This window comes from Oncorhynchus gorbuscha, unplaced genomic scaffold (genome assembly GCF_021184085.1).
Source record: "Oncorhynchus gorbuscha isolate QuinsamMale2020 ecotype Even-year unplaced genomic scaffold, OgorEven_v1.0 Un_scaffold_541, whole genome shotgun sequence".
In the NCBI taxonomy this organism is placed as follows: Eukaryota; Metazoa; Chordata; class Actinopteri; order Salmoniformes; family Salmonidae; genus Oncorhynchus; species Oncorhynchus gorbuscha.
Window position 1 is genome coordinate 243,176 of NW_025745368.1, and position 17,022 is coordinate 260,197.

General features: G+C 47.0%; 2 protein-coding genes across 2 annotated transcripts in view; one reads left to right on the forward strand and one right to left on the reverse strand.

The window, feature by feature from the left end:
* Positions 1-17,022, forward strand: part of LOC124018526 (ubiquitin-associated domain-containing protein 2-like) — a 32,546-nt gene that overhangs the window by 6,925 nt on the left and 8,599 nt on the right. Inside the window, 1 exon segment of the mRNA XM_046333859.1 lies at positions 13,069-13,192. Within this exon segment, the coding sequence (XP_046189815.1) occupies positions 13,069-13,192 (124 nt within the window).
* LOC124018525 (G-protein coupled receptor 183-like) lies at positions 105-9,888 on the reverse strand. Its single transcript, XM_046333858.1, has 4 exons — positions 9,791-9,888; positions 8,523-8,837; positions 1,288-1,877; positions 105-483 (listed from the first exon to the last, which is right to left on the reverse strand). The coding sequence occupies exons 2-4, from the start codon at positions 8,809-8,811 to the stop codon at positions 199-201; spliced, it is 1,164 nt and encodes a 387-aa protein (XP_046189814.1). The 5' UTR covers positions 8,812-8,837; positions 9,791-9,888; the 3' UTR covers positions 105-198.

The window sequence follows — 17,022 nt, forward strand, 5'->3', positions numbered from 1 at the left end:
TGACTCCTGTCTCAGGGGTCTCTGGGTCCTGTCTCAGGGGTCTCTGGTTCCTGTCTCTGGGTCTGTCGGTCTCTGGGTCCTGTCTCGGTCTCTGGGTCCTGTCTCGGTCTCTGGGTCCTGTCTCGGTCTCTGGGTCCTGTCTCGGTCTCTGGGTCCTGTCTCGGTCTCTGGGTCCTGTCTCGGTCTCTGGGTCCTGTCTCAGTCTCTGGGTCCTGTCTCGGTCTCTGGCCCAGGAATGGTCTTTGTAAGATCATCTAAAGCAACAGGACAAGCTGTGTGGCTACCCAGCCTGCTCCTCCCGTCCCGGGTCCCCCCCCCGTTTGAAGGGGGTGTCCTCCCCGGTTCGGACCAGAAAGAGACGCTGACCTGAACCCTCAACATCTTCATCACCCTCCTCTTGTAACCCTTACAGGCAAAGAAGTAGACAAATGGGTCCAGGCAGCAGTTGAAGTTCATGAGACACACAGTGAAGTGTAGAGACATCTGAAGGGGAGGGAGAGAGATGGACATTAGAGGGAGAGAGGTGGACATTAGAGGGAGAGAGATGGACATTAGAGGGAGAGAGATGGACATTAGAGGGAGAGAGATGGACATTAGAGGGAGAGAGATGGACATTAGAGGGAGAGAGATGGACATTAGAGGGAGAGAGATGGACATTAGAGGGAGAGAGATGGACATTAGAGGGAGAGAGATGGACATTAGAGGGAGAGAGATGGACATTAGAGGGAGAGAGATGGACATTAGAGGGAGAGAGATGGACATTAGAGGGAGAGAGATGGACATTAGAGGGAGAGAGATGGACATTAGAGGGAGAGAGATGGACATTAGAGGGAGAGAGATGGACATTAGAGGGAGAGAGATGGACATTAGAGGGAGAGAGATGGACATTAGAGGGAGAGAGATGGACATTAGAGGGAGAGAGGGGTTAGTGGAGGAGTCAGTGGATTGGAGATGGACGTTACACACACACACACACACACACACACACACACACACACACACACACACACACACACACACACACACACACACACACACACACACACACACACACACACACAAATACAATGATATTAACAGATAGGCCTATGTTTGTGTGTCAGTGTAGGCTGGTAGAAGGCGCTGTCGGAGGAAGGGCTCGTTGTAATGAATGGAATTCATGGAACACATGAAAAAGATGGAAAACACATGTTTGACTCTGTTCCATTCATTCCATTCCAGCCATTACAATAAGCCCACCATCCTATAGCTCCTCCCACCAGCCTCCGCTGGTGTGTAGACAACTACCTGAAAGGCCTGGAGCTCGGTACAGTCTGGTGTGTATCTCAGCTTTCGGATCATATACTGCAGGATGTTGATGTGATAGGGACTGAAACACACTACAAACACCAACACTACCCCTGCTATCACCCCCGTCGCCTTCTGGCTCCTCGATGACCTGTGACCTCGCCCACCGACCCTACTTCTCGTCACCAACCGCAGCTTCCAAAGCAACACCAAGTAGCAACACAGGATGGTTGCAACGGGAACGGCGTATCCCATGACGACGGCTCCAATGAGGACGTAGGGGAGTCCCTCCACGGCCCCGTTCTCAAAGTTGGGGTACTCCATGCAGGTGGTGGTCCCGTCCGGCTCGGCCCGGGTCATGGTCACGGAGAGGAGGGGTAACGTCTGGACCAGGACTAGAACCCACACCCCTACGCAGACGTAGCGGATGGTCCTGGCCCGGCAGAGCCTGGTGTAACGTAGAGGGAGAACCACTGCTACGAAGCGGTCTACGGCCAGGCAGGTCATGAAATTGACCCCTGCGTAGGTGTTGACGTAGAACAGAAGGGCGGTGACCCGACACAGGGTCTCCCCCAGGGGCCAGTGGAAACCTAGAGGCAGGGAGACTCAAAGATTACCAAGAGAGGTTAGTCCACTTCTGGAACATAACAAGACGCCTGGGCTACGGGGATCTGTCTCTCAGGATAAAGTGTCTGTGTGGATATTCTCCACCTACATTTAAAAACCTACTGTGTCTTCAGAAAGTAGTCACACCCAGTGGTGGAAAAAGTTCCCAAACGTCATACTTGTGTAAATGTAAAGATACGTTAATAGAAAATGACTCAAGTGAAAATCACCCGGTAAAATACTACTTGAGTAAAAGTGAAAGCCACCTGGTAAAATACTACTTGAGTAAAAGTGAAAGCCACCTGGTAAAATACTACTTGAGTAAAAGTGAAAGCCACCTGGTAAAATACTACTTGAGTAAAAGTGAAAGCCACCCAGTAAAATACTACTTGAGTAAAAGTGAAAGTCACCTGGTAAAATACTACTTGAGTAAAAGTGAAAGCCACCTGGTAACATATTACTTGAGTAATTAGACTGTCATACCTGTGTAAACTACACTACTGTATTAGACTGTCATACCTGTGTAAACTACACTACTGTATTAGACTGTCATACCTGTGTAAACTACACTACTGTATTAGACCATCATACCTGTGTAAACTACATACTGTATTAGACTAACATACCTGTGTAAACTACATGCTGTATTAGACTAACATACCTGTGTAAACTACACTACTGTATTAGACTATCATACCTGTGTAAACTACATACTGTATTAGACTATCATACCTGTGTAAACTACATCATCTCTGTATGACTACATCATCTCTGTATGACTACATCTCTGAATGACTACATCATCTCTGAATGACTACATCATCTCTGATTGACTACCTCATCTCTGAATGACTACCTCATCTCTGAATGACTACATCATCTCTGAATGACTACATCATCTCTGAATGACTACATCATCTCTGAATGACTACATCTCTGAATGACTACATCATCTCTGTATGACTACATCATCTCTGAATGACTACATCATCTCTGTATGACTACATCTCTGAATGACTATATCATCTCTGAATGACTACATCATCTCTGATTGACAACCTCATCTCTGATTGACTACCTCATCTCTGAATGACAACCCCATCTCTGAATGACTACATCATCTCTGAATGACTACATCATCTCTGAATGACTACATCATCTCTGTATGACTACATCATTTCTGATTGACTACATCATCTCTGATTGACTACATCATCTCTGTATGACTACATCATCTCTGTATGACTACATCATCTATGAATGACCAACCCCATCTCTGATTGACTACATCATCTCTGATTGACTACATCATCTCTGAATGACCAACCCCATCTCTGATTGACTACATCATCTCTGATTGACTACATCATCTCTGAATGACCAACCCCATCTCTGATTGACTACATCATCTCTGATTGACTACATCATCTCTGAATGACCAACCCCATCTCTGATTGACTACATCATCTCTGATTGACTACATCATCTCTGTATGACTACATCATCTCTGAATGACTACATCTCTGAATGACTACATCATCTCTGTATGACTACATCATCTCTGAATGACTACATCTCTGAATGACTACATCATCTCTGTATGACTACATCATCTCTGAATGACTACATCATCTCTGTATGACTACATCATCTCTGTATGACTACATCATCTCTGATTGACTACATCATCTCTGATTGACTACATCATCTCTGAATGACTACATCATCTCTGAATGACAACCCCATCTCTGTACCCCATTCCCTCAATCGAGTAATACATTTCAAGCACAGATTCAACCACAAAGACCAGGGAAGGTTTTTCAATGAAATTGAATATCCCTTTGAGCATGGTGAAGTTATTAATTACACTTTGCATGGTGAATCAATACACCCAGTCACTACAAAGATTCAGGCATCTTTCCTAGCTCAGTTGCCGGATTTCATCATGATGCCAATGGTGACTTTAAAACAGTTACAGAGTATAATGGGTGTGATATGAGAACTAAGGATGGATCAACAACATTGTAGTTACTCCACAATACTAACTTAAATGACAGAGTGAAAAGGAAGCCTGTATTACAAAACATGCATCCTGTTTGCAACAAGGCACTTAAGTAATACCTTTTTGCCAAAAATCAAACTTTCTTTCCTGAATACAAAGTGTTAAGTTTAGGGCAAATCCAACTCATCACTGAGTACCACTCTTCATATTTTCAAGCATGGTGGTTGCTGCATCATGTTATGGGTGTGCTTGTCAGCGACAGTGACAAGGGAATTTTTTTTAAGGATAAAAAGAAACAGAATACAGCTATAAGCACATGCAAAATCCTAAAACCTGGTTCAGTCTACTTTCCAACAGACACTGGGAGACAAATTCACCTTTCAGCAGGACAATAACCTAAAACACAAGGCCAAATCTACACTGGGGTTGCTTACCAAGAAGACATTGATTCTTCCTGAGTGGCATAGTTTTAACTTAACTTACATCGTCTTAAATCTATGGCAAGACTTGAAAATGGCTGTCTATCAGTGGTCAGTCAATTTGACAGTTTTTTATTTATTTTTTATTTTAGAATAATGTGCAAATATTGTACAATCCAGGTGTGCAAAGCTCTTAGAGATTTACCCAGAAAGACTCACAGCTGTAATCGGTGCTTCTACAAAGTATTGACTCAGGGGTTTGAATACTTATGCAAATTAGATATTTCCAAGAGTTCATTTTCAATACATTTGCAAAAATGTCAACTCATGTTTTCACTTTGTCATTATGGGTTATTGTGTTTTAACAACAAAATGTGGAAGAAGTGGAGGGCGTGAACACTTTCTGAAGGCCCAGTATCATTTCTACATACCTACGATCTGCTTTTAGTTGTTTGTTTTAAATTACTTCAAAACAACTATACTCACCGACCTATAGGACGTAGTGGGAGTATCACCGACCTAGGGTGTAGTAGTGGTGGAGTATCACTGACTTAGGGTGTAGTAGTGGTGGAGTATCACTGACTTAGGGTGTAGTAGTGGTGGAGTATCACTGACTTAGGGTGTAGTAGTGGTGGAGTATCACTGACCTAGAGCGTAGTAGTGGTGGAGTATCACTGACCTAGGGTGTAGTAGTGGTGGAGTATCACTGACCTAGGGCGTAGTAGTGGTGGAGTATCACTGACCTAGGGCGTAGTAGTGGTGGAGTATCACTGACCTAGGGCGTAGTAGTGGTGGAGTATCACTGACCTAGGGCGTAGTAGTGGTGGAGTATCACTGACCTAGGGCGTAGTAGTGGTGGAGTATCACTGACCTAAGGCGTAGTAGTGGGAGTATCACTGACCTAGGGCGTAGTAGTGGGAGTATCACTGACCTAGGGTGTAGTAGTGGGAGTATCACTGACCTAGGGCGTAGTAGTGGGAGTATCACTGACCTAGGGCGTAGTAGTGGTGGAGTATCACTGACCTAGGGTGTAGTAGTGGGAGTATCACTGACCTAGGGCGTAGTAGTGGGAGTATCACTGACCTAGGGCGTCGTAGAGGGAGTATCACTGACCTAGGGTGTAGTGGTAGTGGGAGTATCACTGACCTAGGGTGTAGTGGTAGTGGAGTATCACTGACCTAGGGTGTAGTAGTGGTGGAGTATCACTGACCTAGGGTGTAGTAGTGGTGGAGTATCACTGACCTAGGGTGTAGTAGTGGGAGTATCACTGACCTAGGGTGTAGTAGTGGGAGTATCACTGACCTAGGGTGTAGTGGTAGTGGGAGTATCACTGACCTAGGGTGTAGTGGTAGTGGAGTATCACTGACCTAGGGTGTAGTAGTGGGAGTATCACTGACCTAGGGCGTAGTAGTGGGAGTATCACTGACCTAGGGTGTAGTAGTGGGAGTATCACTGACCTAGGGTGTAGTAGTGGGAGTATCACTGACCTAGGGTGTAGTAGTGGGAGTATCACTGACCTAGGGTGTAGTAGTGGGAGTATCACTGACCTAGGGTGTAGTGGTAGTGGAGTATCACTGACCTAGGGCGTAGTAGTGGTGGAGTATCACTGACCTAGGGTGTAGTAGTGGTGGAGTATCACTGACCTAGGGTGTAGTAGTGGGAGTATCACTGACCTAGGGTGTAGTAGTGGGAGTATCACTGACCTAGGGTGTAGTAGTGGGAGTATCACTGACCTAGGGTGTAGTAGTGGGAGTATCACTGACCTAGGGTGTAGTAGTGGGAGTATCACTGACCTAGGGCGTAGTAGTGGGAGTATCACTGACCTAGGGTGTAGTAGTGGGAGTATCACTGACCTAGGGTGTAGTAGTGGGAGTATCACTGACCTAGGGTGTAGTAGTGGGAGTATCACTGACCTAGGGTGTAGTGGTAGTGGAGTATCACTGACCTAGAGTGTAGTAGTGGTGGAGTATCACTGACCTAGGGTGTAGTAGTGGTGGAGTATCACTGACCTAGGGTGTAGTAGTGGTGGAGTATCACTGACCTAGGGTGTAGTAGTGGTGGAGTATCACTGACCTAGGGCGTAGTAGTGGTGGAGTATCACTGACCTAGAGCGTAGTAGTGGGAGTATCACTGACCTAGGGCGTAGTAGTGGGAGTATCACTGACCTAAGGCGTAGTAGTGGTGGAGTATCACTGACCTAGGGTGTAGTAGTGGGAGTATCACTGACCTAGAGCGTAGTAGTGGTGGAGTATCACTGACCTAGGGCGTAGTAGTGGTGGAGTATCACTGACCTAGGATGTAGTAGTGGGAGTATCACTGACCTAGGGTGTAGTAGTGGGAGTATCACTGACCTAGGGCGTAGTAGTGGGAGTATCACTGACCTAAGGCGTAGTAGTGGGAGTATCACTGACCTAGGGTGTAGTAGTGGGAGTATCACTGACCTAGGGTGTAGTAGTGGGAGTATCACTGACCTAGGGCGTAGTAGTGGGAGTATCACTGACCTAGGGCGTAGTAGTGGTGGAGTATCACTGACCTAGGGTGTAGTAGTGGGAGTATCACTGACCTAGGGTGTAGTAGTGGGAGTATCACTGACCTAGAGCGTAGTAGTGGGAGTATCACTGACCTAGAGCGTAGTAGTGGGAGTATCACTGACCTAGGGCGTAGTAGTGGTGGAGTATCACTGACCTAGAGCGTAGTAGTGGTGGAGTATCACTGACCTAGAGCGTAGTAGTGGGAGTATCACTGACCTAGAGCGTAGTAGTGGTGGAGTATCACTGACCTAGGGCGTAGTACTGACCTAGGGTGGAGTATCACTGACCTAGGGCGTAGTAGTGGGAGTATCACTGACCTAGGGCGTAGTAGTGGGAGTATCACTGACCTAGGGTGTAGTAGTGGGAGTATCACTGACCTAGGGTATCACTGACCTAGGGTGTAGTAGTGGGAGTATCACTGACCTAGAGCGTAGTGGTAGTGGAGTATCACTGACCTAGGGCGTAGTAGTGGTGGAGTATCACTGACCTAGAGCGTAGTAGTGGGAGTATCACTGACCTAGGGTGTAGTAGTGTGGAGTATCACTGACCTAGGGTGTAGTAGTGGGAGTATCACTGACCTAGGGTGTAGTAGTGGGAGTATCACTGACCTAGAGCGTAGTAGTGGTGGAGTATCACTGACCTAGGGTGTAGTAGTGGGAGTATCACTGACCTAGGGTGTAGTAGTGGGAGTATCACTGACCTAGGGTGTAGTAGTGGGAGTATCACTGACCTAGAGCGTAGTAGTGGGAGTATCACTGACCTAGGGCGTAGTAGTGGGAGTATCACTGACCTAGGGTGTAGTAGTGGGAGTATCACTGACCTAGGGCGTAGTAGTGGGAGTATCACTGACCTAGGGCGTAGTAGTGGGAGTATCACTGACCTAGGGCGTAGTAGTGGGAGTATCACTGACCTAGAGCGTAGTAGTGGTGGAGTATCACTGACCTAGGGCGTAGTAGTGGTGGAGTATCACTGACCTAGGGTGTAGTAGTGGGAGTATCACTGACTAGGGTGTAGTAGTGGGAGTATCAGAGGGCGTAGTAGTGGGAGTATCACTGACCTAGAGCGTAGTAGTGGGAGTATCACTGACCTAGGGTGTAGTGGTGGGAGTATCACTGACCTAGAGCGTAGTAGTGGTGGAGTATCACTGACCTAGGGTGTAGTAGTGGGAGTATCACTGACCTAGGGTGTAGTAGTGGGAGTATCACTGACCTAGGGTGTAGTAGTGGGAGTATCACTGACCTAGAGCGTAGTAGTGGGAGTATCACTGACCTAGGGCGTAGTAGTGGTGGAGTATCACTGACCTAGGGTGTAGTAGTGGGAGTATCACTGACCTAGGGACCTAGGGTGTAGTAGTGGGAGTATCACTGACCTAGGGCGTAGTAGTGGTGGAGTATCACTGACCTAGGGCGTAGTAGTGGGAGTATCACTGACCTAGAGCGTAGTAGTGGTGGAGTATCACTGACCTAGGGCGTAGTAGTGGTGGAGTATCACTGACCTAGGGTGTAGTAGTGGGAGTATCACTGACCCAGAGCGTAGTAGTGGGAGTATCACTGACCTAGAGCGTAGTAGTGGGAGTATCACTGACCTAGGGCGTAGTAGTGGTGGAGTATCACTGACCTAGGGCGTAGTAGTGGGAGTATCACTGACCTAGAGCGTAGTAGTGGGAGTATCACTGACCTAGGGCGTAGTAGGCTATCCTCAGAGGCAGGGCCAGAGTGAAGAGGACGTCGGAGGCGGCCAGGTTGGCAGAGTAGAGCGTGGTAGAGTTGATCTGGGCCAGGTTGGGTCTGATGACGTGCAGTGCCAGGGCGTTACCTAGGAGGCCGAGCGTGAAGACCAGGCTGTAGTGGAGTGACATGAGGACGCGGGCGACGGGGCGGTGGTCGTACAGGTTGGTGCAGACCAGGGAGGAGGAGGTGTTGGGGTCAAGGTTCAGAGTGGAGTTCACACCCTCCGACCACGACATGATGGTTAGTAACAGGAAGTGTAAATCTGAAGCACAGCAGATGAGGGTTTGGGTGAAGACGGGTGTACCTCACAAGATTGTGGACACTTGCAGTTGTTTAAAATCAACGGACAAAATAAGAGCAGTGTTCCATTTGTCTTGCATCATTTGCTCTATAACACTCATGCAGTAATTGCAACCCCAAAATATACCCACAATTGGTGGGGGAAATTCACTTTCCTGTGAAAAATATCTATGTTTAAACCTGTGTAAACTCCATACTGTATTATACAGTGGTGGAAAAAGTACCCAATTGTCATACTTTAGTAAAAGTATAGATACATTTTTAATAGAAAGTGACTCAAGTGAAAGTTAGCCAGTGAAATACTACTTGAGTAAAAGTCTAAAAGTATTTGGTTGTAAATATATTTAAGTGTAAATGTAATTGCTAAAATATACTTGTGGTAAAAGTGAAAGTATAAATCACTGTACCATTGTTTAGTGAGTCCTCCAGGCCAGAGGCAGGAGGGATGACCACGTGTGCTCTTGATAAGTGCGTGAATTTGACAATTTTCCAGTCCTGCTAAGCATTGAAAATGTAATGAGTACTTTGGGTGTCAGAAAATGTATGGAGTAAAAAATACAATATTTTGTTTAGGAATGTAGTGAAGTAAAAGTAAAAATTGTCAAAAATATAAAAATTGAACATACGGATTCTACAAAAAACTACTGAAGTAGTACTTTAATGTATTTTTACTGTACGTATGTTACACCATTGGTAGTATACTGTATGATACTGTACCATACCTGTCTAAACCACATACTGTACCATACCTGTCTAAACCACATACTGTACCATACCTGTCTAAACCACATACTGTACCATACCTGTCTAAACCACATACTGTATGATACTGTACCATACCTGTCTAAACCACATACTGTATGATACTGTACCATACCTGTGTAAACCACATACTGTATGATACTGTACTCACACCAGATGGAAGGGCTCTTAACTCTCAGTCATCAGTGGTGTTTCAGGAGGGCCGTTGGTCCCCTGTGTGACTCCAGAGCCAGGTGTCAGGTCAGCCAGAGAATGAAACTCTAAAACAAGTATTAGATGCATTTCTCTGTTGCGTCAGCTACGGCCGACGAGGCCACAGCCAGTACCCAGACACACACTTATCATTTACCTCTGTTGCGTCAGCTACGGCCGACTGTCTAAAGATGAATAGGCTAAATTACAGCCAGTACCCAGAGGATACACACTTATGATATTTACCTGTCTAATGCACCTGTTCTTCATGTGAACAGAGTAGAAAACCCCTCCTACATTTATTCTGTACTCACCAGTGGAGGGCTCGTGGTTAACTCTCAGGGGTGTGTGGGTGGGTCCAGAGCCAGGTGTGTGGGTGTATTAAGCGTCTCTTTACGGGGCCGACGAGGCCACAGCCGTACCCAGAAATGTGTAAAGATGAATTTATTTGATCAACAGGGTGAATTATTTTCAGCATGTGTATTCATGTTTGTAAGGATATCAAGCACTCCAGATGATATCGAGGACAAATAGGCTGAATGCCAGCTGTTCTTCATGTGAACAGAGTAGAAATTAGAGTAAAGAGGAAGAAGTACATTGACCCAATCGTGGTGTGACTAGGGGCTGGTGGAATTACCGGGGCCTCGTGGTGTGGTATTACCAGGGGGCCTCGTGGTGTGTGGTGTGATATTACCACCTCGTGGTGGGGGCCTCGTGGTGTGATATTACCGGGGCCCGGGGACCTCGTGGTGTGTACCAGGGGGGTGTGGATATTACCAGGGGGCCTCGTGGTGTGGGGGCCTCGTGGTGTGATATTACCAGGGGGCCTCGTGGTGTGGTATTACCAGGGGCCTCGTGGGTGAGGGGGCCTCGTGGTGATATTACCGGGATATTACCGTGGTGTGGGGCCTCGTGGTGTGATATTACCAGGGGGCCTCATGGTGTGATATTACCGTGGGGGCCTCGTGGTGTGATATTACCGGGGACCTCGTGGTGTGATATTACCGGGGGCCTCGTGGTGTGATATTACCTGGGGCCTCGTGGTGTGATATTACCGGGGCCTCGTGGTGTGATATTACCAGGGGGGTGTGATATTACCGTGGTGTGATATTACCAGGGGGGGGGCCTCGTGGTGTGATATTACCGGGGACCCACCGGGGGCCTCGTGGTGTGGGGGCCTCGTGGTGTGATATTACCGGGGGCCTCGTGGTGTGATATTATCATCATACTTAGGTGTCGATATTTACCTCGTGGGTGATATTATCATCATACTTAGGTGTCGTAATATGTATTGTCTTTGTCTTTACGACAGACAGACAGGGTCTCCCTATTTAAGAAGATGGAGAACACGCTATGAAGGAAACCTACTGTAGTTTTGGTGCAGCTACAGCCAACTAGACATGTATCTGTATCGATCTCCTCCCATCACTACTCATGACCCTCTCATGACCTCTCTGGGCTGCTGTCATGTTCCTCATTCTGATCCTTCATGTGGAGTTCATACAAAATTAATCTACTCTCTACTTTTAATACGAACTGTATTCATACCCTCAGGCTCTCACTATTACTAGTAGTGGTGTGTGTGTGTGTGTGTGTGTGTGTGTGTGTGTGTGTGTGTGTGTGTGTGTGTGTGTGTGTGTGTGTGTGTGTGTGTGTGTGTGTGTGTGTGTGTGTGTGTGTGTGTGTGTGTGTGACTGTGGAAGTCCATTCTGTGTGTGTGTGTGTGTGTGGTGACTGTCCTCATGTGAAGTCCTCGTGTGTGTGTGTGGGTGACTGGAAGTCCTCATGTGTGTGTGTGTGGGTGACTGTGACGTGCTCTCGTGTGTGGGTGACTGTGTGTGTGGGTGACTGTGCGTGCTCTCTGTGTGTGGGTGACTGTGCGTGTCCTGTGTGTGAGTGTGGGTGACGTGTCCTGGTGTGGGTGACTGTGCGTGTCCTGTGTGTGTGTGTGGGTGACTGTGCGTGTCCTGGTGTGAGTGTGGGTGACTGTGTGTGGGTGACTGTGCGTGTCCTGGGTGAGTGTGGGTGACTGTGCGTGTCCTGGTGTGGGTGACTGTGCGTGTCCTGGTGTGTGGGTGACTGTGCGTGTCCTGGTGTGGGTGACTGTGCGTGTCCTGTGTGGGTGACTGTGCGTGTCCTGTGTGGGTGACTGTGCGTGTCCTGGTGTGAGTGTGGGTGTGTCCTGGTGTGGGTGACGTGTCCTGGTGTGAGTGACTGTGTGTGAGTGTGGGTGACTGTGCGTGTCCTGGTGTGGGTGACTGTGCGTGTCCTGGTGTGGGTGACTGTGCGTGTCCTGGTGTGGGTGAGTGTCCTGGGTGACTGTGCGTGTCCTGGTGTGGGTGCTCTGAGGTTGAGCTGGTGTGGGTGACTGTGCGTGTCCTGGTGTGAGTGACTATAAGGGCTCTGATTAGCTGCTGGTCTATAATGATTCACTCTTACTTCCTCTAATAGAAATATACTTTACTGTAGATCTGCTCAGAGGTTTGGTGTTTGTGGTGTTTGTGAACAGAACATTGTTTTAACCATCTTCTCCTTTCCTCACCTCCTCCCCTCTCTCCCCCTCACCTCCCCTCTCCTCCTCACCTTCCCTCTCTCCTCTCCACCTCCCCTCTCTCCTTCCCTCTCCCTCTCTCCTCACCTCCCCTCTCCCCTCTCCTCCCCTCCCCTCTCTCCTCCCCTCTCTCCTTCCCTCTCCTCCTCTCTCCTCACCTCCCCTCTCTCTCCTTCACCCTCTCCACTCTCCCTCTCTCCTCCCCTCACCTCCCCTCTCTCCTTCCCTCCTCCTCTCTCCTTCCCCTCTCCTCTCTCTCCTCACCTCCCCTCTCCCTCCCCTCTCTCCTCTCTCTCCTCCCTCTCCTCTCCTCCCCTCACCTCCACTCTCCTTCACCCTCTCCACTCTCCTCCCTCTCTCCTCACCTCCCCTCTCCTTCCCTCTCCTCTCCTTCCCCTCTCCCTCTCCTCCCTCACCCCCTCTCCTCCCCTCTCTCCTCCTCACCTCCCCTCTCCACTCTCCTTCCCTCCCTCCTCTCCTTCCCCCTCTCTTCTCTCCTTCCCCCCTCCCCTCCCCTCCCCCTCTCTCCTCCTCACCTCCCCTCTCCTTCCTCTCCTCCTCCTCCCTCTCCTCTCTCCTCCTTCACCTCCCTCCTCTCCTCCTCACCTCCCCCTCTCCTTCCCCTCTCCCTCCTCCACCTCACCTCCCCCTCCTCACCTCCCCTCTCTCCTCCTCACCTCTCCTCCAGGCTAGGCCCAGTGTTCAGCCTGTTTGTACCTTTCTACTCCTCCATCCCCAAGGTTCCAGTCACTCAACTCCTTGGTCAGATCTCCATAACTAACAAGTCCCTGGTTTACATTGTAGGCCTGCAGGTATGTAGAGTTACATAGTGTTCAGCGTGGTGGGGGTTAATATGTAGAGTTACATAGTGTTCAGCAGTGGTGGGGGGTTAATATGTAGAGTTACATAGTGTTCAGCATGGGGGTTAATATGTAGAGTTACATAGTGTTCAGCATGGTGGGGGTTAATATGTAGAGTTACATAGTATTCAGCATGGTGGGGGTTAATATGTAGAGTTACATAGTGTTCAGCATGGTAGAGGGTTCAGCATGGTGGGGTTAATATGTAGAGTTACATAGTGTTCAGCATGGTGGGGGTTAATATGTATAGTTACATAGGGTTCAGCATGGTGGGGGTTAATATGTAGAGTTACATAGTGTTCAGCATGGTGGGGGTTAATATGTAGAGTTACATAGTGTTCAGCATGGTGGGGGTTAATATGTAGAGTTACATAGTGTTCAGCATGGTGGGGGTTAATATGTAGAGTTACATAGTGTTCAGCATGGTGGGGGTTAATATGTAGAGTTACATAGTGTTCAGCATGGTGGGGGTCAATATGTAGAGTTACATAGTGTTCAGCATGGTGGGGGTTCAATATGTAGAGTTACATAGTGTTCAGCATGGTGGGGGTCAATATGTAGAGTTACATAGTGTTCAGCATGGTGGGGTTAATATGTAGAGTTACATAGTGTTCAGCATGGTGGGGGTTAATATGTAGAGTTATATAGTGTTCAGCATGGTGGGGGTTAATATGTAGAGTTACATAGTGTTCAGCATGGTGGGGGTTAATATGTAGAGTTACATAGTGTTCAGCATGGTGGGGGTTAATATGTAGAGTTACATAGTGTTCAGCATGGTGGGGGTAATATGTAGAGTTACATAGTGTTCAGCATGGTGGGGGTTAATATGTAGAGTTACATAGTGTTCAGCATGGTGGGGGTTAATATGTAGAGTTACATAGTGTTCAGCATGGTGGGGGTCAATATGTAGAGTTACATAGTGTTCAGCATGGTGGGGGTTAATATGTAGAGTTACATAGTGTTCAGCATGGTGGGGGTTAATATGTAGAGTTACATAGTGTTCAGCATGGTGGGGGTTAATATGTAGAGTTACATAGTGTTCAGCATGGTGGGGGTTAATATGTAGAGTTACATAGTGTTCAGCATGGTGGGGGTTAATATGTAGAGTTACATAGTGTTCAGCATGGTGGGGGTTAATATGTGAGTTACATAGTGTTCAGCATCAATATGTAGAGTTACATAGTGTTCAGCATGGTGGGGGTTAATATGTAGAGTTACATAGTGTTCAGCATGGTGGGGGTTAATATGTAGAGTTACATAGTGTTCAGCATGGTGGGGGTCAGTGGTTAATATGTAGAGTTACATAGTGTTCAGCATGGTGGGGGTTAATATGTAGAGTTACATAGTGTTCAGCATGGTGGGGGTTAATATGTAGAGTTACATAGTGTTCAGCATGGTGGGGGTTAATATGTAGGTTACATAGTGTCAGCATGGTGGAGGTTACATAGTGTTCAGCATGGTGGGGGTTAATATGTAGAGTTGCATAGTGTTCAGGGTGGTGGGGGTTAATATGTAGAGTTACATAGTGTTCAGCATGGTGGGAGTCAGTGGTTAATATGTAGAGTTGCATAGTGTTCAGCGTGGTGGGGTTAATATGTTGAGTTACACAGTGTTCAGCGTGGTGGGGGTCAGTGGTTAATATGTAGAGTTGCATAGTGTTCAGCATGGTGGGGGTTAATATGTAGAGTTACATAGTGTTCAGCATGGTGGGGGTTAATATGTAGAGTTTACACGTGGTGGGGTTAATATGTAGAGTTACAGTGTTCATGGTGGGGGTTAATATGTAGAGTTACACAGTGGGGGTTCAGCATAGTGTTCAGGTGGTGGGGGGGTTAATATGTAGAGTTACATAGTGTTCAGCATGGTGGGGTCAGTGGTTAATATGTAGAGTTACATAGTGTTCAGCATGGTGGGGATTAATATGTAGAGTTACATAGTGTTCAGCATGGTGGGGGTTAATATGTAGAGTTACATAGTGTTCAGTGTTCAGCATGGTGGGGGTTAATATGTAGAGTTACATAGTGTTCAGCATGGTGGGGGTTACATATATGGTGGGGGTTAATATGTAGAGTTACAGTGTTCAGCGTGGTGGGGGTTAATATGTAGAGTTACAGTGTTCAGCGTGGTGTAGGGGTCAGTGGTTAATATGTAGAGTTAGTGTTCAGCGTGGTGGGGGTCAGTGGTTAATATGTAGAGTTGCATAGTGTTCAGCATGGTGGGGGTTAATATGTAGAGTTACATAGTGTTCAGCATGGTGGGGTCAGTGGTTAATATGTCGAGTTACATAGTGTTCAGCATGGTGGGGGTTAATATATAGAGTTACATAGTGTTCAGCATGGTGGGGGTTAATATGTAGAGTTACATAGTGTTCAGCGTGGTGGGGCTTAATATGTAGAGTTACATAGTGTTCAGCATGGTGGGGTTAATATGTAGAGTTACATAGTGTTCAGCATGGTGGGGGTTAATATGTAGAGTTACATAGTGTTCAGCATGGTGGGGGTTAATATGTAGAGTTACATAGTGTTCAGTTACAGTGTTCAGGTGGTGGGGGTTAATATGTAGAGTTACAGTGTTCAGCATGGTGGGGGTCAGTGGTTAATATGTAGACTTAGACATAGTGTTCAGCATGGTGGGGGTTAATATGTAGAGTTACATAGTGTTCAGCATGGTGGGGGTTAATATGTAGAGTTACATAGTGTTCAGCATGGTGGGGGTTAATATGTAGAGTTACATAGTGTTCAGCATGGTGGGGGTTAATATGTAGAGTTACATAGTGTTCAGCATGGTGGTGGGGTTCAGTGGTTAATATGTAGAGTTGCATAGTGTTCAGCGTGGTGGGGGTTAATATGTAGAGTTACATAGTGTTCAGCATGGTGGGGGTTAATATGTAGAGTTACAGTGTTCAGCATGGTGGTTAATATGTAGAGGGTTCAGCATGGTTAATATGTAGAGTTACATAGTGTTCAGCGTGGTGTATAGGGGTCAGTGGTTAATATGTAGAGTTACATAGTGTTCAGCGTGGTGGGGGTTAATATGTAGAGTTACATAGTGTTCAGCATGGTGGGGGTCAGTGGTTAATATGTAGAGTTACATAGTGTTCAGCATGGTGGGGGGTTAATATGTAGAGTTACATAGTGTTCAGCATGGTGGGGGTTAATCAGCATGGTGGGGGTTACATATGTAGAGTTACATAGTGTTCAGCATGGTGGGGGTTAATATGTAGAGTTACATAGTGTTCAGCATGGTGGGGGTTAATATGTAGAGTTACATAGTGTTCAGCATGGTGTTCAGGGTTACATAGTGTGGGGGTTAATATGTAGAGTTACATAGTGTTCAGCATGGTGGGGTGGGGTTAATATGTAGAGTTACATAGTGTTCAGCGTGGTGGGGTTAATATGTAGAGTTACACAGTGTTCAGCATGGTGGGGGTCAGTGGTTAATATGTAGAGTTGCATAGTGTTCAGCATGGTGGGGGTTAATATGTAGAGTTACATAGTGTTCAGCATGGTGGGGGTTAATATGTAGAGTTGCATAGTGTTCAGCGTGGTGGGGGTTAATATGTAGAGTTACATAGTGTTCAGCATGGTGGGGGTTAATATGTAGAGTTACATAGTGTTCAGCGTGGTGGGGGTTAATATGTAGAGTTACATAGTGTTCAGCATGGTGGGGTCAGTGGTTAATATGTCGAGTTACATAGTTACATAGGTGTTCAGCATGGTGGGGGTTAATATGTAGAGTTACATAGTGTTCAGCATGGGGGTGGGGGTTAATATGTAGAGTTA

Excerpts from the sequence above, each read along its gene's own strand:
- LOC124018525 (XM_046333858.1), bottom strand. The coding sequence starts at position 8,811 with ATGTCGTGGTCGGAGGGTGTGAACTCCACTCTGAACCTTGACCCCAAC. Across the intron at positions 1,878-8,522 it reads GATAGCCTACTACGCCCTAG|GTTTCCACTGGCCCCTGGGG; the intron begins GTCAGTGATACT and ends CCCTGCCTCTAG. Across the intron at positions 484-1,287 it reads CCGAGCTCCAGGCCTTTCAG|ATGTCTCTACACTTCACTGT; the intron begins GTAGTTGTCTAC and ends CCTCCCCTTCAG.